At 47.7% G+C, this 23938-nt stretch overlaps 1 protein-coding gene across 1 annotated transcript; it reads left to right on the top strand.

The window, feature by feature from the left end:
* Positions 1-2116: 2116 nt before the first annotated feature.
* On the top strand, positions 2117-19969 carry PODXL2 (podocalyxin-like 2; the record flags this gene model as incomplete). The annotated part of the gene is made up of 7 exons (XM_009075921.1): positions 2117-2410; positions 11529-12424; positions 13456-13530; positions 16514-16670; positions 17559-17620; positions 19245-19424; positions 19760-19969. Coding segments are annotated over 7 exons (1874 nt in total), but the record flags the coding sequence as incomplete, so codon positions are not given.
* Between the last annotated feature and the right edge of the window lie 3969 nt (positions 19970-23938).

Here is a 23938-nt window from a genome sequence, read left to right as displayed (position 1 = left end):
AGATTAACCACTATTGCATTTTGCTCAGTTCAGAGAATAGTGAGGAAGGTGGAGAGGGTCAGAGCAGGCAGAAGACTTGACAAATGCATTTCTGGCTTCTAGTGTTCCTGACACAGGTTTGGCAATCAGTCTGGCAGGTGAGCAGCAATTCCCAAACTTTTTGTGCCAGCAAGCCAGTGTTTTCAGTGAAAGCACCAGGACCAACCCGTCTGTCCATTGCCCCACAGCTCATTTTACCACTTGCTCTGGTCTGTATTTGTCCTCCTGGGATGTGGACTTGTAGGACACAGTGGTGGGAAGCAACCTCAGGAGGTTGCCTGGTCTGTGCCCTTCCCTGGAGGCAGTTCAGCTCAGCTTAAATCATTTCAGACCATGTGTATCCAGATCTGTGAGCAGCATCCAGGTGATATCTCAGCAGTGCTTTGTGAAATCTCTGTTTCTAATACTTCAAGGCTGTGCAAGGATTTTCACATCTGCATTCCAGTGATATCTCAGAGCTGTTTCTAATACAGGAGTTTTTCCTCTTAAGATGTTTCTAATGGATGTTTTCCTATCTTGTATCAGAAATGCTTTGTGCTAGCTCTCAAGGGGATGACTTATCACTTTGTACTATTTCTTTTCATAATATTTCTGTTATTCCCATTCTCAAGATCACCTACAGTCTTTCTGTGCAGTGAGGATGTCTCCTCGCTTTGTGCCCTTGGCTAATTTCATTACCATGTTCCTAATTTTTGTTCCAAGGTCACTTAGGAAAATGTGAAAGAACAGCAGATACGAGGACAAACCTTGAGAAATTCCACTAATAGCCTCTCTCCAGCACAAGCCTCTGTTGTTCTTTGTATAGCCGATGCCTTACAGTTTTCCTGCTAATCGGTGTCTTTTCCTGCCTCTCTTGTAATTCTGCATGAGGCACTGTATCAGATATTTGACTGAAATCCAGATGGATTAGATCTGCTGCATTTCTGTTGTCTAGAAAATCACTTATCAAAGAAAAATACCAAATTAGTCTTCATTTAAGCTTATTCAATTAGTTCAGTTCAGTGACTGGTTCATTAAGAATTGAGAAACTGAGTACGAGCTGAGAAAGCGAGAAAACTTGTCGTTTTTTCTTCTGATCTATGAATAAAAATCAGCTGTGAGAGGATGAGATCTTCTAGTGTTAATGTGCTGAAGAACAGAGGGCTGGGAAGCAAATGGTTCAGTTCACCCAAATTAGTTACTTTGCTTGCTTAACAAAACTGTTTTAAATGTAAAACACGTTTTAGTAATTTTATTTTTTCCTTATGTCTCCATATTTATCATGGTGTTTATCGGCTGAATAAAGCCAAGTTCCAGGTGCTGTTTTCTTGCATTTTGATTGAAGTTCAATATGCATGTGAATGTACCTTGACACAAATCACAATTAAAGTCTCATCTAGGAATCAAGAGGTGTCAGTCAAACCGTCTGATAGATAAAATGGAAACAACAGGGATATAATGTTGAAAGAAAAGGGTAAAATGCACTTGCCTTCCTGGTTAGCATTAGATGTTTGTTGCTGTCACATTTCAGTTCTTGCCTGTGATGATCAGTCCTTCCTTATGAAAACCAACAATGGGAATGCAAAATGAAGTTCAAACCAATGACTTAAAAATAGATTTTCAGCGTACTTATTTAAAGCATAATTAATATTGGTGTTGTAAACAGTAATGGTTTAAATCAGTCCCCCTGCATATAATATAGTTGCTGATCAGGACAGTCAGATAGGAAACTGTCACTGTCTTTACAGGGCCACAGTTTTATGGCTGAGTTATAAGATGTTCCACCTCCTCTCGAGGATGGGTGGGTGATTAACAAGGCACCCTGTCCTTTCACAGAGGGGAAAAACCCTCAGAGAGGGTGAACCATCACTCCCATTGAAGAGAGGTGCCCCAGGCTGAATGGCTGCTTGGCACTGACTCCTGGATGCGAATGCTCCTCTGCACAGTTGTGGATGTTTCCCAAAACACCCTAATTTTCCTCATCAGCTGAAAGCACAGCCCATCTGTGGGGCAGGTTACCCTGAAGGCAGCAGGTTGGTTTGGCAGGAGCGGTGAGTGTCAGTCCTATCTCTGATGTGGGTTTACTGTCATTATACAGGGACCTTGTGCCTCTGCCTTGCCTCCTCGGAGGACCCAACTGCCGATGGCCTCACCTCAACTTCCCTGCTGGAGTTTGCCATGATGTCCCACCTGGAAGCCATGAATTCCCATGAGCAAACCAGCCCGGAGGCTGCAGAGCCAGATCTTGCCCCTGGCTCTCTGCATGCTGCCCCAGGATCAGGCTTTGCCAGTGAGGAGAATGAGGAGTCCAAGATCTTGCAGCCCCCACAGTACTTCTGGGAAGATGGGGGAGAGCTCAACGACTCCAGCCTGGACTTGGGACCAGCAACAGGTAGGTTATTTTTGCCCCATTTTTCCTCCCCACTCTGCAGGGACTCTGGGGAGGCGGAAGGATGCAGGATCTGTCTTCCTGCTTCAACACAACTCTTGCTAAGAGGGCCTGAGATTAAACGTCAGCTCTATTTTCTCACCTCAGTGCCTGATGTGTCCCCAGTGAACCCTCAGCAAGCACAGGCTTTAGAAACTAAGTTACAGCTGAGCCTTTATTCCTGAGCTGCTATGAGCTGGGAAAAGTATTGCCTCCATCTAGTTTCCCATTGCCTCATGCCCTCCTTTCTCTTTCACCATTTTATTCTCTCTTCCCTCTCCCTTCTTTCTGTTCCTGTTTATTAAGTGCAACTTTAAGGTCTCAAGAGCCCAACTCAGAGATCAAGGCCGTCTTAGCATTTGAGACCAAGCTGGGTTCCCTGGGTCAAATTCTGGTTTCCTGTCTTGGTGACTTCAGTGGGAATTCAACCCAAGAGAAGACAGTGGGTTTTCTCCTTTGGGCAGCTGTCCTTTTGCCTACCCTGTCTTGTTACTTACTGAGGAGTCATGGCCAAAGTGGGTTTTGTTACCATTTGAGTTTGCTTTCCTCTGTGAAGTGTTTTTTGAGACCCATGAGTCCCCTCCTCAGTGGTCTCTCCCCAAGCCCCTCATTGGCTTTGAGATGCTCTCAAGGAGAACGATGGGAGGAAGGAGGAGGAGCCTTGCAGGGTTTCCAGTAGCTTAGGAGATTATTTCACATGCTCCTGCTCTTAAGTGTCATGTGGGGCATGTATTAAGTGTTACCCAAGGGCCAGGCTTCAGCCTTACCCCTCCTCCCTTATCCGGTATCGCTGCCTCCCTCTCAGCAGGTCTGATTGAGGTCTGCGATTAGAAAGCACAAGTCTTGTTTTATCTTCACTCTTATTTCTGTGACCTTAAAAACCACCTGTGCTTACACAGGGCTGAGGGCTGCTGCAGAGCTATGGCTCGGGCTGCCCACTGGGGCACAGTGCACGCTATGTGGGGCAAGGGCCATCCCAGCTTAGGTCTCCAAAGCCCTTTACACACTGACATTGCTGCTAAACTTATCTGGCTGTGCTCTTGCTACTCTGCAGCTCCTTGGCCCCTGGGGCACTTGCAGCCCTGGCCATGGGGCAGCTGTGCAGATGCTGGGGGCGGATGGTGCCTGTTCCTGCCAGCGCATCCTTGGGACATGCTCTGGCTCAGCCGCTCTCACGCACTGGCAGTGTGCTCAGCGGCGCTTTTATTTGTGTGCCAGCAGGCACCTGCATGTACTCACAGATCTGGACGTGACTTGGAGAACAGCATGTGCTTGTGCATTGAGAGCGAGATGACTGGGTACCGAACCCAGCCTTGCCTCTTGCACGTGCCTCTCCCCATTTGCATGCAGAACATGCTCCTCTCTCCTTCCGTTCTTGCCTGCAGTACTTTCCTCCACGAACAGATGTGCTCTTTCAGCTGTCCTTTACACATACCCTGCCCTATCCGCTGCCCAGATAACTGCTGCTCTGCTTCCAGGCACTGTTTCTTCCCCCTGACCATTGCTGTGTCCAGAGCTCATGTCTCAATGGCATTTCAGAACCTTGGTTAATAGAACAGTTTGAATTATTCAAGATCTGGGAGCACATTTCTACTTAAAATTTAATTAGAAACCTGTTGTGTGTCATTTTACAATAAAGGATATTGTAATAGCATCCCTAAATTGGGCAGCCTTCTCCTGTCATGCGAAGTCTGTGCACGAGAGATGCACACAACCAATGGATCTTACATGCTGCATGTGTGACAGATGCCATGTGATACCTTGTGGAACTGTGTGATGACATCTGTTAGGTTATTTTCAATGTAAAAATCCATTAAACAGTTTTAAACAGCTGCTGTTTAAGGGGAAAAACTGTTTATGGTATAAGTTTGCCTTATGTGGGATTTCTTTCTGTGAAGTGTAGCCCAGCACAGTTGGTAGCTCTGTCCCAAGCACAGATTGGAGACCCTGCATCAATCAAGGCACAAAACAGGATTGCTGTATTACTAGAGAGAGAAAATTGTCTGCTGTGAAAGGAGACCTGTGCTGGCTTCTTTCTGTGTTTGGTGTAAAGATATTGGGCCTGAAACTGGTGGTGGTCTTGCAGACAGGTCACAAATCTTGGGATTTTGAAGCTGTGTTAGTCATCTCCCCTTTTTTGTATGTCCTTCTGAAGTCTGCGTGGGGAGACTCCCCTGCCTTTGTGTGACTTCGAGGCTACAAGAGCTAGAAAGTAATAACAATCTGCAGCTGCTGCTCTCTTTTTTCTTTTTTTTTTATTTTTTTTAAAGCTCACTCAAACATCCTTTAAAAATATTTCTGGAAAACATGTGGCATCTAGGGCCACCTGTTAGTCCATTAGAAAGTGAGAACAAACTCCCACTGGCAGAGCACAGCGCAGCCTGGGGCTCTGGTTCTCCTGAATAATGTGCTTTTGCTGATTTATGCTATGGAACAGTGAATCTATATTGACATCAGTGAGCACCAGCCTGTGGAAGGGCCCTGACAGTTGTCTCATTCTGTCTGAGGGTGCACAGAAGTGTACACTTGCATGTGTGCTGCTCCATGCACAGCTGCTACCCAGGGGAACTGCATGTGGAAGAGATGGGTTATGTTTGGTGGGAATATGGATGCCATATCCTCACAGAAAGAAGCAGCATATGACTTGTACTTCAGTCAAAAGGCAACTCATTGGAGCAGTGGAACTGTTGTTTCTGCATCCTTTCAGGCTTCCAGAGAACCTGAAAGTTTGTAGGTTGTAGTTTGGGTTTGGCTGCTTTGCTTCACCTTTGGTAGCAAATTGGCCTGAGCTGCAGATTGACTCTGAAGAGAGAGTGGACCTGCAGGGACTCACATCTGGCCTTTCCTGTCTTCCTTTCTTTTCTTCCTGTGTTCCCCATCTTATTTTGCACATAGGCTTCCAGTCCCCCATGTGTCACACTGGATGTCCTGGATGACAGGATGCAACATCTCATCTAACTTTAGGGCTAGAAGATGGGAGTTATTCAGACTGTATGTCTCTTTGAGTGCCTGATTTTTAGGTCAAGAGTTTTTTTGTGGTGTATCCATCCTGGAGTACTCCCTGGTTTGCACCTCCTGGTGTTCTCCTTTGTCTCAGTCAGAACACAGTGCCCCACATGTTCCCTTTTCAGTGGAGGCTCTAGGTTGAGGCAGCCTAATCATTAATTGCTGGGAAATGTGGGTTCCTGAAAACTGATACAAGACTTGTGAATGCCTAGTGAATAAGAGCACTTCATCCCTCTCCTCCTTTGCCCAACAGCTGAGTGTTCAAAGATTGGAGTGCATCATCATGTATTCCAGTGTGATGGTGGGCTTGGAGCTCCCTTTGTTACAGTCAGGGTCTGCTCTTTTCGCTCCAGGGTCCTTGAAGACCAAGGCATGACTCTGCTGAGAGCTATCAAATCTTATCAAGTCTTACAGATTGGTGATTCACTAGGATGGCATGTGGTGCTTTGGGGGGGCTGGGGGAGGAAATTGTAATCTTTTAATTATTCATAGTAATTAGTAGAAGGGATTCCCAGGAGAGCTTGGATGAGGGCTAGCAGGGCACACAAGTTAGAAGTACTAGACTGTATTCAAAGAAAAGGAAGTTTTCTAACCAGCTAATGGTATAAAATACCTTCCACTCCCAACTCTTCTCTGACAGTGAGGTTCACTACCTTCCATGGTGAATTACTTGCCTCTGGCCAGAGAGATCCCAGTATCTCTCAGCCTTGCTGAAATCTGCTGCCTCTTCATCCAGACTGACAGCAAATCTGCAGTTCTTAATACCATCTTCAACCCAAGCATTAATGAAATGAAGCACCTGGTAAAGACTGTCTACATAAGCAGCTTAGCGCTGAGCAGCCGCCTGCCCGAGCTCAGCTCCTGGATGCCTCTTGTTTATGCCCTGGTTTAGTGTGCTGTGACACGTTAGGTGATGTGTCTCAGGACAAGCCATTTCAGTCAAGACATTGCTGGCAAAGGTTGACCTGTGACAGAGGGTTTCTCTGTGCATAGGGTTATTCTGGTGCAGTTATCCCTTACTGACTCTGTTTGGGTGAGAATGGCTTATTCTAGCTTTATTGCAGTCCATACTTTGAGCAGGAAAAACGTGTATGAGGCTATTTGGGAACATCTGAGCACTTGGTGCCTGGTCTCTACCTTAAGCAAATTCCAACCATAATGAGACCTAACAACTTTGCTACCCTTGGTCTCTCTTTTGACTGCGATGTCTTTTGTATGTGTAAACCGTCTTGGAGTTTCAGATAGTAACTTCTCCTAGCTATTCTGGGAGATTAGTATATTAGCCCCAACTGGCTCAATTCCAAGACCAGTAATTGCATTTTGCCTCTTTGAAATCTCCCTGCAGTTTCAATCAGCTGGAGTATGACTTTTTGCAGTAAGCCTCACTGCTCTATACTGCAAAACAGGGAGCAGATACAGCCTCAGACCTGGCTGTGTTTTTAGCAGTGAGTAGAGTGCATCTTGTGCTTCCCAAAGTTGGCAGGTGCTTTAGTATGAATGGTGCTATCAGGCTGTGTTGTTGTTGTGGTGGGAGCCCAGGAATGTTCTTGTCTTCATTACAGTGCCCTCCAGTTATCAGTAATTCAATCACTGGTTAACATGATCTTCCAGTTTAATCCAATAAAGACCTTATGGTTGGGTTATGTGTACTAAAAACAATAAGGATCACCCTTTTCCTGAGCTGTCACAGTTGCTTCAAAAAGTTAATAGCAAACACAGGGTAGGGAACCTTGTAGGGCAGTAACTGAGACCAGCTCTTCTGAATGAAGGAAAAGCAGAAATGTAATGAATTAAATGTCTGGCTGGGGAATCATGCTTTGGCACAGTGCCGTGTCTTGGCCCATCTGGTGTCAGGGAAGTTTTTGTATTGATTTTGGAGGAAGCAGGGCATTGCCTGAATGGCATCTTTTGCAGAGGTTTGAAGCTTATGTTCACCTCTCCCAGGGAAAATCATTTCCCCAGGCAAAGGAAATGCATCTGTTCGACCCAGACCTAGGTCTGCTGGGAGATGCAAAGGGCAGGATATGGAATGGCAGGAGGATTGTGCAAGATGGTTTCGTTAGTAAACAGTCTTTGTAAGAGGGGTCTTTGTAAGAGAGCTTGGAAGGGAAAGGCTGGGGGATTGGGGGAGGCAGCTGGATGCTGCAATATGAGTAATATCACCACTGATGGAAAGCATTAAGGAGCATAGCTAAGGATGTGGTGGCAAAGAGGTGAGGTAGAGGTGTGGAATTTCATATTGGTGAGCCAGACTCCCAAGGGAATGGTGTGACTGAGAAGGTCTGGAAGAGTATGTGACATGGAGCTGGGGCTGCCTACTGCAGTCATCTGGTCCATGGCTGCTAACTGTTTGGCCAGAGGTGCTGGGATAGTTTTGTGTATCCAGCAGAGAGTTCTCCTGAGCTGTCCCACTCTGTGATCAGGCTGTCTCCATCATGGCTTGGCTGCTCTTGTTTGTGGCTGGAAAGGGGTATGTGGCATGTGCCATGTCTGTGCGTGGTCAAAAGCTCCTCTTGTGCTCCAGTCTACTGCTGATCTTGGTGGGAGATTCATGGAGCAGACCCTGGCAGGGAAGGAGCTGATGGTGTGTGCAGCTACTACCTCCTCCCTTCTCAGGCACCCTTTGGTTTGGCAGTGCTCTGCTTCCTTGCTGAAATTAGATGAACTGATGAACAACCCAGGCAAATCTGGCATTGCAGCCAGCTTCATAATGCCTGTGTCGTTTATAAGAAGACTCTACCCCTTTTCTGCAGCAGGAGCACAGGCCACCTGCATCTGTCTGGCCATTCTGTTCCGTGGTTGCTGTTTCTCTCCACAAAAGCTGGTGGGAATCGGAGTGAATAGCACTGGCATAGGTAGGTGGGAAGGTCTGGGTGTGCACTGCCATGTGTCCAGAGCATGTGAGCCAGGTGCAGAGGGTCTGCTGAAGGTAGAGGATGACCAGGTGGGCCAAGAGAATCGTAGGAGACCACTTGCAGAAGGGGAACTGCTAGCTGAATGGTGGAAGAGCTGCTAAAAATGGGAGATGCCTTTTTGACAGGAACTAAGTGTCTAGCTGAAAAGTCTGGAAGGAAGGACTGACTCGTCATCATTGACATCTGGATGTGGCACTTGGGGATATGGTTTCGGGGGGATTGTGGGGAGGCTGGGCTGACAGTTGGACTAGATAATCTTGAAGGTCTCTTCCAGCCTTGATGATTCTGTGATTGTCCCTGAACCTCTGAGTCTGGGAAGTGATCAAACCCCTTTGGTAACTGGATTGTATGGAGAGCTCCTTGTTTTAAGGAACACAAACCAGCACAACTCTGACCAAAATGCCTCAAATTTCACTGTTCCCCATGCAAATCTGAGTAACAGCACTTTCAGGATTTGAGGGGAGTTGAGTTTCTAATCAGTGGGGTCTAATGAACCAGACAGAAGGATGGTCCCAGCTTAGCATGCAGGATGGTGGGGAAACTGATGACAAGTGAGAATGAGTGTGAGGATTCCTGTGTCTGCATCTACCTTGTTCATTTGCTAGCCCGGAGAAGCAGCTCAGGTTTCAATCTTTGACTGCCATGTAAGACAGAAGCCTGCTGGGGGAGAGTGGGATGGGTACTCCCTGAACTTTCATTGCCCAGGAGAGATGGCAGAGGCAGCAATCCCTCTGGCATCCTTAGATGGTGTTGGTGGAAAGGCGTCAATGACCGCACCATGCAGGGCTTTCCCCCACGGGAGCTAGCTAATCTGTGACAGAGAACTTTAAGGAAAGGTTGAATGTGTGACTTCAAAGGAGAACTGACAGGCTAGGAGCATTTCTCATTCCTGTGGGACAAACCCCATGCTGCTTTTTCGTGGTTTGTTTTTTTTTGCTGTGCCCATCTGCCAGTTCATACTCTCCTCCAGGTGGGAAGAGGAGCAGGGAAGAGAGGAGGTGCAGAGGAGTTGAGAATAGCTGAGAGTGTCTTTAGGCGAAGGAGATGGCAGATTGGATTGCTGGTCCCTGAAAATAACATCTCATTTGACAGGGCCTAGTTTTAAGGGGTGAAAATCCTCACTTTTCACCCACAGCATGTCAGGGCAGGCAGGGTTCCTGATGAGGTTTCTCGTGCAAATCCTGAGTATCCCTGCAGCAGGAGGAGTAGCAGAGCCTTGGGAGAAGGGCTTCTGTCTGAAAAGAGTCCCAACCAAACCTCCTCAATCCCATGGTCCATGGCTGTTCCCACTGTTATCCACCATCTCTCTAGCAAGGCAGTGACTGTGTCTGCAGACACTGGGATATGGACCTGTTGGTATGGCCCTTTGGGGGAAGATCAGTGCCAGGCGGTGGAGGAGAGATGTTGTTTTCTGTCTGTGATGCCACTGATTGGTCTTACCAGCCTCCTTGGCCTTTGGGAGAGCATCACCAGGTAGTCTGTTGGGAAGCAAAAATCTTTTAATCCTCAAGGTCCTTGGGGACGACCTCAGTCAGGATGGTGCTCTCTAGTGAAGCCCAGTGGCAAAACCATGTGGCTTCTGCCTGTGGTGGTCAGTAGATCTCAGTAGCCTTTTTGCAGACAGAGCGGGTAGACAGTCCCCACACTGTGACTTCAGAGGTCAGCAGCTGGAGCATGCTCATCTTTGGTCAACACCTGGAAGGAGCTGTTGCCAGCATGAAGGGAATGAACTGTGGCTTAGGGAAGCCACTTGCCAGCTGAACATGGGCATCTTTCCATCTCCTGCTTGGGGTGGATGGGGCAGTGTGTTCTCCGCTCAGGATGGGTGGGGAGGAGCATGCAGGAGCAGAATGGGCAGTCCTGATTGCCAGGGAATATCCAAGGAAATGGGTGTGTTCACTGACATGGCCCTCTCTGCTTGGGGTCTCACACCCACTCTGGCAGCAGCAAGTGACTGATTGGAGTCAGGGATGCATGGAGGTTTTTTTGTACAGATCTCTGTAAGGCATCCAGACAGCTGCTGCCCACTGTGTTCAGTAGAGCATCTGCTTTGGCAGGCAGGAGAGAAGATGGGAGCCTTGGGGATTTCAGACAGTCACTTAATAACCATAGACGGGGTCGAGAGCTCATTTCTGGCTGCAGAGGGATCATCTTCCTTCCCTTTCTCAGTGAGAATGTGTTGTGCTTGTCTTGGGGAGAAAGATTGGGATGCAGAATCCTGAAATGAAGCTCCATGGGTGTGGGCAGTTTCTCAAGAAAGATGAAGGCTGATTTATGCCTGCTGGATTTGTGCCTGCCACTCTGAGCTAAACATGTCTGATTTTACAGATACTTTCCTTATCCTGAGGTCCCATCCCCTTGCTAGCTTCCAGAAGACACCACTGCCTGCTCTGACCTTACATTTGTGAGGTGCATCTTCTACTTTATCATCTACATTTGTCTAGCTACAACACATGCATTTGTGATCAGAGCCACAGAACAACCAGAGGCTGAAGCTGGAGGGAGGGGAGTTAGATTTGGCTGCTGTAGCAAAACAAAATTCTTCCTTAATGACACAGGAGTCTCATAATGCAGATGTTTGTGGGATGGCTTTTCTGCTATGAAGTACTGTACAAACTAAAATTTGCATTTCAAAGATGCCCAGGTTGATTCAGGTTTTGGTGGTATGACTTGGGTGTGCCAGGAAGGAGGATTTGGTTTTCTGTGCTTTAGTTTCTCTTTTTTAGTATTTCCCTATCTAGTATTTCCCATTTGGCTTGTGGCCGACTGCTGCCACAACCCCATATCTTTCTGAATCCCATCTGAACTGAATCTCTGGGTCCCAGCCTGACTCCTAATGCTCATAACCTCAACTTAAAGATGCCAGGTGTCAAAACTGTTACTTATTATTGCCTGTGAAAATGCCTCAGGACAGAATGGAGTGGTGAGAATGAACATGCAAATTATCCCTTGGAAACGTGGGTTCACTGGGATGGAATGGGGAGCTGGAAAGTGCACTCATTAGATGGGATTGTTCATTGCAGTGACAGGCTGCCTGTGCTTAGAGGGTCTCTGCTATTTGACCCCATCTGTGGCTGGACACATAATGGGGCCAGCTCTCAGCCTTTCAGAGTCCTTAGTTACTTGGGATGTGACATGAAGTTTTTTGCATCTCTTTTTAGATTATAGCTTTCCTGCTACATCTCAGAAGGCCCTGCCAAAAGGGAATGGAACACAGGTGAAAGACAACTGGGAAACAGCCACTGTCCAGGCACCAGCAGAATTTGTTGAGCCTGACTTGCACACACCTTTCTCCACACTGGAGGAAGAGGAGGGGCTGCTCCCTATAGACCACTCAAGAGGGGGAGTGGAGATCCTACAGACCTCTGAGCCAGAGGTTACATCTTTGGAACCAGTGGACCAAGAAGACTCCTTTTCCCTTCTGTTTTCCACAGCCTCTGCCAGGCCAAGTATTGTAACTGAGGCAGCCATAGGAGGTCAAGAAGAGGACTCTGTTTCTCCAGGCTTAGATCTTGGGAGCAGCATGGGACCAGGTCTTCTACCTGTGTCCTCTATTTTTTCTACTACTGTTGCTGCAAGATCTCCCAGTGTTTCAGAAGAACTCTTTGAGGTGACAGCTGGGGACATTTGGGCTGCTGGGGGAGCAGATTCAGAGCTGCCTGTGACTACCACAAGAGCAGAGCTTGCTGAGACAACAGTGGAGGCTGTTGGAGAAGAGCATTCAGCCAGAGAGGAGGTTGCGGAGCCCACACTGGGGTGGGAGATGCTGGAGCCCACAATGCCAACTGAAATGGAGCACACAGTGGAAACACCCGTGGGGACACCCTCTCCTGGAAGCATCTCCCCAGGCACCCAGACTCTTTCTGGGCATGAGCAGCACCCCACTACTTCTGTGTCTCCATGGGATAAGGCTGATGAGACTGCATGGGATCATCCCATTTGGAATGACACTGAGTCAGCCACTGAGACTGCGGCATCAGAGAGGAGCTTGTCACCACAGGCTGGGGATGCTCGCATGGCCATGCTGCCAACAGAGCTGCCCTGGGACTCAGCACAGGTAGCACTGGGAGCTGAGAGTGGGGTGGAAGGTTGCAGTGGAGATGTTTGGGTGCTTTTCTCTTGGGGGACTGTTAAACCCCATCCCTATGTCTGACTGGTGGAAGTAGTTTTTCCTGTTCACCCAGCTAAAACTGAATTTTGGGGGAGAGGTTTTCAGAGCACTTCTTAAGGGTATCCATCATCCTTGGTGAAAGCCTTGCCCCCTCACATCTTCCTGGCTGCACGTAATCCTGCTTCTGATAAACACCCTCCCTCTGGGGCATGCACAGTAAAGAAAGCTCCTTGTTTGTTCAGCCTGCATTATTGGAAGTGTCAGGACAAAAACGGCCCCAAGGATTTCTGGAAAGGGAGTGAGAAGAAAGTGCTATTTTTGCTGCTGCTGCCTGCAGGGACCAGATGCAGAGCAGGTGGAACAGGGTACAGCAACCTGTGAGGATGCTGGTCTAGGGGAGCCTGTGGGAGAGGAGGTGTGAGGTGAAATGCAGTTCCTGAATCCAGCAAACTGGCAGCTGGTTAAGAGAAGATACGTAGCAGGACCTGATGGGTGAGAAAGTAACAAGCAAAGCTTTTAATTTTGTTCTTTCCCCCATGGAACTCAGGAGCCTGAGCAAGTGAGTTAGTCCCTCTGTGCATCCTATCCTGCCTGCAAAGTGCTGCCCTGTCTCACCAGTTTGTACAAGGACCACAGAGGCTCCTGGTTAGGTTTTGTGTTAAGTGCTGATAAGGCTGCAGGCTAGAGAGCTTCCCACTGAGAACCTGTGTCCTCCTTGAGTCTGCACAAAGGTGGAAGGTAAGCTGGGCTGTGGCAAGCTGGCACAGAAACTTTGTCCCTGCCCCATGCACTAGCAAAGAAATGGTGATTCCTCCTTAGTACAGAGAATTAGAGAATAGTCACATACTCTATTCTACACACACATTCTTGGGGGTGTGGCACAGGTGCTCCCTCCTGTCCCTTTGTGTACCCTAGGCTTTCAGCAGCAGAGCTGCATTCACTACCTGAACCCAGCTGTCTTTGTCTTGTCTCTCCAGGTGATCTGCAAAGACTGGAGCAACCTTGCGGGAAAAAATTACATCATCCTGAATATGTCGGATAACATTGACTGTGTAAGTCAGTCCAAAGAGATTTGGTGGCATGGGGGGAACAGTGCTGAGAGGTGCAGGGAGGCAGACACAGCTCTTGCTGTCTGCTTTCACTACAAAACATTTTAAAAGCCCTAAATCTGAACTCCCCTATAGAGGCTGTGAAGAGAAGGGGAGGAGGACAGAAATATTCCTGCTCTCCAAAAGGGAAAAGAGTGGGTGGAAAGAGATGATTTTGCTCAAAGTCTAGCACATGTCAGTCCCATATTGGATTTTCTACTAACTTCTGGCTGCTAGTCTGTGCCAGTCAGCACCTGGATTGTCATGAGACATGAAAGCTTTTAACATTGCACCTCTTACTGGTAGGAAATGTGGCGGGATTGAAATGCAATTCTTCTTCCTTCTCTCCTTTTTCTTCCGTTCCTTCCAGCATATAGTAACAATCCTCTGATGGCTCAGAGGAATAGGTAGGAACTCCCCATTTACAGTGTGCATGGTTAAGTAACAAGCAGCTATCACTAAATCTTCCTTAAGAGCCTCTTCTCCCCATCCTCCTATCTTGTGTGTTATTTGGGTCTGTTAACTAGCCATGCTCTGCTAATCCAATGCCTGTCCATCCATCCTCATAAAGCTTCAGTTAATTCATGAGCCCAGAGTCCCCTGTGGGTCCCTGGTAAAAGGGCTTGTTCACTTCTGCTGAGCCTTTTATCAGCCACTTAAAAACCAGTTGTGAAAGGCCTGGGGTCAAGGTGCCTTTCATAATGCTAAGAAATTATTATGAGCCTGACAGCCTGAGATCGAAATGTTTCGTCAAGGAACTATGTTCTGGCCTTGTGTATCAGCAGTCCTGCTTTCTGGGGCTCCTGCTCTGGGCAGAGGCAGCTGCTTTTGTTACTGCAGGGTGGCTCTGTAGCACTAAGCTATTGCCACTATTGCTGAGTTCTTGGTTGGTTTATTTTTGTGGGTTTTTTCTTTTTTTAAGTGAACTTTTTGGGGACAGAGAAAATAGGGAAATTCCTATACAAGTAAAGCATGCTAACTGCTCTAAGAGTAGATGAAAGAAGATGAAAAGTCAGTCTCTTTTCTCCTGGTTTAGGCAAACCATTTTGAAGGGTTTTAAGTATCTCGGCTACAGTTCACAATTGCAACACAGAAAAGCAGTCCATGAAAACCAGAGTCCTGCTGCTCTGCTTCCTCCATGTCCTAGTCCCCATCGCTCTTTATCCCATATCTGTGGACTTTAAATGCTAGTTAATTTTGTAATACAGAGTAGCTTCCTTCCTGTGGCCACTTGCATATGTGCTGTTTAAACCACTGTAAGGGCAAGAACTGAAAAGCAGATGTGCAGATGTCTCTTGATCAAATTATGTCTTCGCTGTTGAATCCTCAGTTCTGCAGAAGGAAGACGGTGCTCTGGGATAGGCAGGGCTGAACTGTTTTTCTACTTGATTTCATGTTTCAAAACATATTTCCCAGTGAATGATTTGTGCTGCACTACCCTTATTCAAGGGGACATTTGTCGACATACATATTTAACATGAGCATCGCTTCGTTCCCTGCATCCCATTACCACTTTGCATGAGTGAAGCTGAAATCAAGCTCTTCTCCTTCCCACTGATGTTGATGCAGTTGTTTTCTACCTGTGGTAATTTGCTGAGTTTGTCCACCTCAGCTACTGTTTGCCTGTCCCTTTTGTTTCCTGGTTTCTGTATCTGAGCCCTGTGGTGTTTGGGTTTCCAGTGTTGTGAGGGAGAACCTGTGTTGCAAGTGCTGTAGTTTGAATTCATGTGAATGGGGATTCCTCATGTATTTCTGATGCTTTGGTGCTGTGATCTGGCACAGTACTGCATCCCACTGTAAAGCTGAGGGTCAAGGAGACTGCTTAGTCCCTTCCAGAGGGTTGCACCTTGAGCTTTAATATACTTTGTAGCACCAGGCTTTTACCTGCTGCAGGAATGATGTCTGTATTGCTGGGTTAATCTGGAAACCCATTTATCTTCCCTGTGGGCTCTGGGCAAGGAAATCACTTCAGTCTCTCTCTGGACACGTCTCCCACTCAATATACCTGGGAATTTTGCCCAAGTGAGAACTGCAGGATGTGACCCAACAGTGGTACCTGGCTACTCATTGAGAGGTGACCTCCACCTTGGCACATGTGTTCAGGCTCCTTCACTGCTCTTTTCTCACCATGGATAATTTATCAGTGTTCTTTAACCTCTGCTTTCCCCATTATCAGGAACATCTCACTTCTCTCTTCCTCCTGCTCCTGGGCTCAGCTGCCACCCCTTCCTCTGTATCCCACAGAGGAGAGCCTCAGGCTGGCACTGGGGCTGTGAGCTGGAGCCTCAGCTGAGCATCATGGTGCTGCATCATGGTGCTGCTTCCTCGAGCAGCTCCTCCTGCCTCCCCGTGCCCAAACCCATTACACTGACAGGCCTGTGTGATTCAGGCCCCAGTCATCGGTGTCTTTTCCAATTAGGCCATTTTCGGCACAGTCCTGTGCCTGTCCTGAGCGCTTCGAATTGCCATGGTAACAAGAGCTCTCCATTTTATTAATCATCTGTGTGGCCTTCAGGTTGGCATGGCAACTGGAGATAAGAATAGAAACACAGGAGTGAGAAAGCAGCAAAGGAGCCTGCTGAGGGATGACTGGAGCATGTCAGGCTGAGCAGCACCCGCTGACCCAGCACTGACTGTGGGGAAGAGCCTGGCTGCTTCCTTCTTGCCTTAAACGATAATGTCACTTCAGGATCCCTGCGTGCCAAGGGAGCTGGGCTTGGTGTGGGACATATGGCAGCCACAGGAGCACAGGAGGAGGGTTGGTGCATCAGGAGATGTATGTGGATCCAGCCTGGGGCGCTGGGGCATGCAGAGAAGGGTTGCACCAGGTTTAACACTGCTGACTTTTGGGCATGCCTGGTGCAGGGGTCCTGGCCCTACCAATCCTGCAGTGTTACATCTGCCCTGTCCCCACCATGTGCTCAGCCAGGTTTCTTTCCTGTGGCAGGAGGAGTTTCGGTTGGAGAGGGGTCCCCAGCTGTTGGCACTGGTGCAGGATGCCTTCTCCAGACAGGCGGATGGACTGCAGGACCGCTGGCTGATCTCTCTGAGCAAACCTAATGAGAACGACAAGCACTTGCTAATGACACTGGCGGGGGAACAGGGTAAGTGCTGGGAGAAAGAACCTTCCTGTGATGGGGGGGTGTATTTAAGGGGCTCCCAAGTAGAGGTGCTAAGCCATGTTGGAAGGAGCTTTTGCTTTCCAGTCCATTTCATCAGTTCCCAGTTCTCATTGGACTTGAAGGATGGAGAGGGGCTGAGGACATAATGCTCTTCCTTCACTTCTCTGCCTTCTGACTTCTCCCTTACTACTTGCACAAAGCTCTGTCTTCTGCCCTTTGCTCCCTCCCTGGGCTGTCTTCACCCAAGCATCTGTCAGCTTTCTCCCGATGTTTATGTACTCTCCTCCATGGCAAGATGCACTGACAGGATACGACAGCCTGCTCTTGGTTCAGTTCCTAACCTATCAACTTTTAAGTCTTGTCCGAACTAGGACAGTTCTGATAATGCCTCCTCTGCATCCCCAAAGAAACCAAAGCTGACAGTGAAGGTGGGTTGGACTGAAAAATTTTATCATCTCTTTATTCTCATTTTGGTGTAAGGGTCCTTTTCCAATACTGCCTCTGCTGCCTGCATAGTGACAGAGACTTCAAATGTTGATATTATGACCTATGTGAATTTGCATCCATGACTTTTTGGGTGCTGCTGCTCCCAGAGCAAACACAGATCCTGAGAACTTCTGTGGCAGTGGGAAGGGTACCTAGGCAGCTCTGGTACCAGTTCATCCCTGGATTTTTTTACTCCTTTAAAGGATATTTGGAGGTACCCTTGTCTGTGGTCCTTGCATCCTTTCAGCCTCCTAACATAAAGCAACAACGAACAAAAACGTGTGTTCCCCTGCCTCCATCCTGCTGGGGATTTCAGGCTGATGAGTATGTCTGACTGAGTAACCTGAGCTGAGAGCAGCACTGATCTCTTCTTCTACTTTACAGGCGTTATCCCTACAAAAGATGTTCTCATGGCACTGGGGGATGTTAAGAGGAGCTTAGCCGAGGTAAGAGCCTGTCTGCCTGCATCCATTTGTTAAGACTGGCTATACAATTAAAATAAGCAACTTGAAAACTGGGAGCATATCTCAGTCTAACCAAGTGCTGAACTCACAGCAGGCAAACATGAGTCAGATGCTTGGCAAACTCCCTTCTCCTCTCTCTGGTAGCTGCCAGGCCATCAAATGTCTGTTCCCTTTAAGAAAGTAACCATGGGCTGGTTATTCCCTCCCTGTTTTTCCAGCTTGGTTGTGAAACTGCTTTTCACACATTCATTTTGTTGGGATACTCAGTCTCATCCCTTCTATACTATTGTCAGTGGCAATGTGGGTGCTGCAGAGCCCAGATTTGGCCCTGCACACCCTGCAGCTGTTTTGCATACATTAACTTCTCTTGACATGTTCACACGCCTTCTGCAATCCCAAGGTCTACATTTCACTCCTTGAGACAACTGCCTACACAACGGCAGGCAGAGGACCAGAGGCAGTGGATGCCAGACTCCTCTGCCAGCTGCCTCTAGCTCTCACATATTCCCTTTTAACCCTAGGCAGCTTGGAAGAGGATAAAGGTGAGGACAAATTAGTCCAATGATCTCTGGTTTTGCACCTTAGGCCTACAGGATAGGTAGGTACTGAGGACCTGATTCTGCTCAGGAATTTTGTGCTACTAGAGTAATTTTGCTGATCCTAGCAATAGGGTTGGGCCACTGTCTTGCTGTCTGTCTGCTCTCAGGTTTTTCCCTGAACTAAAAAACTGGTGCAGTTAGACAAAGCAAATTAAGTGCTCAGTGCTGTATTGATTGGCTTACACCAGGGAAAGTGCAAAAAGCCAACCCTATAGAAATTGTGTGACTGAAGTATCAGCACCTAGAACTGTCCAGAAAGAAGGATTCCTGTCAGTGCAAGGTTTGACTTTGCCACTGTGACCCCATGTTAACGTGAGTCCTACCAGAACAGGTTCACCACATGCCTCCAGCTCTATCAATAATGAAACACTGCTGACTGCACTGACCTTATGCTAGCATAAGATTGGAAGGAGGAGGAAAGATATTCTCTTACACCTGTCGTACTTACTATTGAATTAACGTGTAACCTGTTTGAAATCTGCCAAGTCACTGGGACCAACATTGGGCTGTTTGCTGACAGCCACAGGGGGGTAGTTTCTAGGGCATCCATTCCTAGGGTTTTAGGATCAGTGGGCAGCTGTCCACTTTCAAGACCTCATAAGACCACCATGCCCTCTTAGGACCTGAGCTTTAATGGAATCCTATTCATTGTGGTTACATTCTCTGCCAAGCAGTCACCAAAGCCTCAACACCCATCAGTTGTCCACAGTTTGTTTTGGGAACTCTTAATCTTGGGCAGTTTCTCCCATGAAAGCCTCCTTGTGTTGCATGTAGGTGTGATCCTTGTGCAGGTGATCATTTGCTGATATGTCAGCTTTTATGGAAAATGGTGTTGTATTTAGGTATGTACCTTCTAGTCATCTAGGACAGTGTACTAGATTCTCCAATCCTGGCTTTTAGCTCCTTTCCCCACAGTGATGCTCTTGTACTTGGACCGTGGAAGGTCTGAACAGGATCTCACCTGACTAGAGGCCAGGACGTTTATTGTACTGCTTTCTTCCTTCCAGATTGGTATCCAAAACTACACAACCACCACAAGCTGCCAGTCGCACCCCAACCAGACACGCAGTGATTATGGGAAACTCTTTGTGGTACTGGTGATCATCGGCTCCATCTGTGCCATCATCATTGTGTTGGGGCTCATATACAACTGCTGGCAGAGACGCCTGCCCAAGATGAAGAACATGGTGAGCACTGGATGGGTGGGGAAGGTGGCCAGACTCTTACTCCCTTGGGATGGAGGGGATGGGAAAGTTAAGAAGGACACTGTTTTCCCCTGTCCATTTATGGGACGTAGCTGGATACCCTGCTGGAGCAGCAAGAGCATTCAGGCATAAGAGATGCAAACCTGTCTCTTGCTGTGCTTAGGACCACTGTGAGGGCTGGGCTGGGAGAAAGTTTACCTTTTCCCACTGATCCTCCAAAGTTCTTGGTAACCCTCCTAGTCTGGTCTGATTGTGCTTCTCAGCAGTATTAAGACATGTCCTCCTTTGGCTCCATTTGTGTTCCTCATCCTTTGCAGTCACACGGCGAAGAGCTGCGCTTTGTTGAGAACGGCTGCCATGACAACCCCACCTTGGATGTGGCCAGCGACAGCCAGTCGGAAATGCAGGAGAAGAAACCAAGCGTGAACGGTGGAAACACCATCAACGGCCCTGACAGCTGGGATGTCCTGATCAATAAGCAGGCGAGCGAGGATGTGGATGTGTTTGAGGAAGACACGCATCTTTAGAAAAAGAAGGGAGAGAACCACCCTCTTAAATACACTTGTCTCTCTCCTATCTTGACTGATGGACCATGGGATCAGGTGGCTTCTCAGGAACTTCTTAAAACCTTGGAACAGGTCTTTGGGCAAATTTTCCCATTAGAAGTCCTGAGCCTGTATCTGAGGCTTGGAGCCAGGAGGATCACTGAACAGAGGGAAGCGGGAGGGGTGGGTTTGTAGGTCTCTGTGTGTGTGTTCCTATCAGTAGCACCAATGCTTTCATCACTTTTAAATGCACTTACTGTAGCTCTCTGGTAGTGGCTGAGAGTGACTGGGCTTGAGAAGCAAGATGGTGAGGCTGTCTGCCACCGAGTCCAGATCTGGGGAGTAAATTCACTTCCCAGATCCTGACCTTGAGATCATGTTCAGTCTCTGCAGGTGCAGCAAAACCTGTGCATTCTGGATGGAGGGGAGCCAAGATTCAGTTGATCTCCTGGGCAGCGTTTGCATTCCACATGTGAAAACAGGTTTTCTAGTGCTCTAGCATTCAGCTGCTAATTAGATGAGAGCTGATGTTTACATTCGGGGAAAGCATCCCACTATCATTTCATTTCACCCCTGGTACCACAAACAGCCTCACTCCCTTTTCAGCTCCACAGCTCCAAGCTGAATTTGCAAAGTTTGAGCACTTTACCGTTGCTTGACTGATTGCAGAGAATTCGGTGCCAATGTGCAGCATCTTAGATGGAAATTTGGTTTAGATTGGAGAGCTGCTCAAAAATGACATTTACATGCCTCTTTCACACAACAGCCTGGGAAATCAGCAGCAAAGTATCCCTTGTCTAAGTGTCAGTTTTAGACTGGCAGGCCTTCTCCACTCCAGTTCTGTTTTTCAGGATAGTTTGGTTTCAGTTGGTCATTTTGAGGTAAAGACTATGTGAGACTTTTAAAATGGGGAGAAAAGTTAAAACTTGGAAACAGGTAATTTTCTCATTCCTTTGTTTCTGCCCGGAGGGGATGGTGGAAGTGTTTAATGTCCCACAGGTGTAAATTAGGGTAACATCTTTAAAATCACTGTATTTAAGCAAGTGTTAGAGCCAGTTCAGATGAGATGAGAATTGGATCTAAGAGCTCCCCAATGAGCGTTTCTCAGGCATGCCTCAGGCAACTTTGAGGCTCCAGCTCCCTGAAGATGGGTGATGAAAGGCACGTGAATATGCATAATTGTTCTCTGAGCCCTGCCTAAACTGAGACTCGAAAGTACTGTCAAGCCTGAAGTCCCAGAACATTTGTTTCTTCTGTCATCAAGGGACTGAGGGACTTGCTTCGGTCAGAGGCAACAGCATTTCTCTCTGTTACAGTGATCTGCATGCTTGCTTACTGCGAGGTGCAGCTTCACACTTGGTCTTTAAGGGAACCTTTGTACAGAAAGGCCCCAGACGTGCAGCCTGATGCCGACCCTGTAAAGCTATCACTGTATGTATAGGTATTTTTAGCATGTTTATCCCTGGTGTGAGTGCCTAAAGTCAAGGTACAAGAGTCTGTTGTTTCAGTTTGCATAGCGCTTTGCATACAAACTGCATCACAGATCACCTCGATGTAGGACCACATCGACGTCAGTCTATTAGGGATTCAAGAAAGGTGATAACCTTAGGTTTCCTATTCACATTCCAGTTTTCAGTGGTTTTAGCCTGCTTCCATATCTTTCTCTGTGTTATGTAGGAGACTGATCATCAGCTCCTTTTGTATCTTGGTAGGGTTTCAGAGATGCTCAGAGGAGTTCCTTCTCCTGCCCCAGCTGTCGGTAGTGGGGGACAGTCCATGTACGTGGACAGCCACATGTGGCCCTTCTCTGGCCACCCCTTGCTGTTGGCTTCTGCTGAGTTTGGTGGGTCTGTGCAGTGAAACTGCGTCAGTCCAGTCGCTGTGTTGATGGCACTTTGGGGCTCACAGGTTTAAATGCAAATTGTTGTTATGGTAAGTAAATTAAAGCATGGAGTTAAAATTTGAGTTTGTATAGCACTTAGCATAAAGGGGCCTGACGTGCCCATGGCCTTTAGGCAGCTTCACCATGTAAACGTTTCTAAGTCCAATAATCCTCATTAAAATATATTTTTATTGCCCAGTGGCTGTTAAAAAGATAATGCCACCAATCAGTTGTGAATCAGTTCACCCACAAAACACTTCCTTGGTGCACGTCACTGCTAGGAGCCGCTTTGCTGTCCTGTTTTCTCTCCACTAGACTAATTCAGAGAAACAACAAGGCACTGATAAAGCAATGCTGCTGGCTGGACTCAGCACCTCCCAATCTGGTGTAAAGTCTTCAAACTTTAAAGAAACCAAGGAGGCTATGTGGGCTCATTAATGAGCTGGCAAGTTCTCCTGATTTGCTCTTCTGTCTTCTTGTGGCCTGAAGGTTTTCCAGAGACTTTCTTCTGTGTCTGGAGCATTCAGTTGATCTAAGGGTGGCTGTCATGAGGCTGAGGACACTTTTTTGCTGTCTCGGACAGGATGCATCTGGCTGTGTGGTCTCAGTTTAGCTCCCAAAATCTACTGGTTGATAGCATTTCACTTTAGTCTGGTGATACTTTTTATCCCTTTACCGTTTGTTTCTTCTCTGTATCGTTTTTTTGCACTAGGCTGATCTTGTCAAGTCGATTGCACTGTTGTCCCTCTCCTGCCAGCCTTGCAGAGATAGGTCATCTCCGGGGACCTGCGGGCTCGGAAGCACTGTAAAGAGGTTGTTGGTAGCCCACTTGCTCTGTTCAGTGCTTGTGTTTCCAGCTCTGCACAGGGAAGATTTAAAGAGGAGGAAAAACTTTGTCTTAGCATTTGTAACAGGAAGCTTTTCTATCACCTTAATGTAGTTAAACTTCTTTTTAACAAAAACTGTCAAAGCTGGACTTCTCAGAGCCGTGTGCCAGGCGACAGTGCAGATGCAGGAGACAAAGCGATTCCTGGAAAACTGTTTGCCACCTACTCGGACGTCTCCATAGTTCCATCTGCCAAACGTTGGATCGCACTGACACCTGGTGGCTGCTGGGAGTTGGAGACGAAAAACAAAACCTCCCGACTTTTTCCCTCTTTTAGCTCTGGATATTTGTTTCCTGTGACTTGTCTAGCACAGTCACCTGCTGTATTTACGAGGGGCTGCGGGAGTCGCCTGTGAGCAGAGGGGCTCACACCAGACACGTCGGGAATGGTTTGTGTGAGGACATTGCTGGCTGCAAAGCAGTGAGATGGGACCTTTCCTGGAGTCTCCAGTGTAGGGGCCCTGGGTAGCAATACAGGGTCTCAGCTCCACCTTCCTCTGTTGTCCACCACTTGCTCCCTCTCCTCCTTGGGATCACAGCTAGAAGGCAGAGACTCTGGCTTGAAATGGAGGTGGTTCTTCAGAGAAAGCATCAGGTGCTGGTGTGAGGAGCGCTGCATCCTGGGGAACACTGGTGCTGGCATCGTCTGGATGCACGACCAAGATCAGAGTGGTTCTCCATCTCTGTGGGATGGAGGCCAGATGTGTTCTGGGAAGACGAATCTGCAGATTACCCCAAGATGTTGTCCAGATGTCTGGGACAGTGTCTGTAATGTGGAGTCTAACGTGTTCTAAGACTTTGCATCCCGCACACTGCCTTGTGATGTGTGCGGTGTAAAGAAAGAATGAGAACTGAGTTGGTAACTGTGCTGTGGAGTATGTGATGCAGGTTGAAAACACAGTTCAAGATACCACCTTAAGGATTCCTCTGGCAAAGGATACAGTGTGAAATGAAGGTACATTATCCTATGGATTATTGCAGCATAACCTTAGAGCATTGCAGCAGAGTCCCACTGCAGCCACTGCCGTCAGCAAACTCCTGTTCCCGTCCGCCTTTGCAGCCATGCAGGAACACATCTCTCCTTCCCAGAGGGTTTGGGGCAGCTCAGACAGTCAGAGACAAGAAGCATCTTCATCCATACTGGTGCACGAGAGCCCTGTGGGCTCCTCACAGCTGTCAGCCA

The sequence above is a fragment of the Acanthisitta chloris genome, unplaced genomic scaffold (assembly GCF_000695815.1).
Source record: "Acanthisitta chloris isolate BGI_N310 unplaced genomic scaffold, ASM69581v1 scaffold6990, whole genome shotgun sequence".
NCBI classification, from domain to species: Eukaryota; Metazoa; Chordata; class Aves; order Passeriformes; family Acanthisittidae; genus Acanthisitta; species Acanthisitta chloris.
Note: the sequence above shows the minus strand (reverse complement) of the source record. Positions and strands in the feature narration are given on the sequence as shown.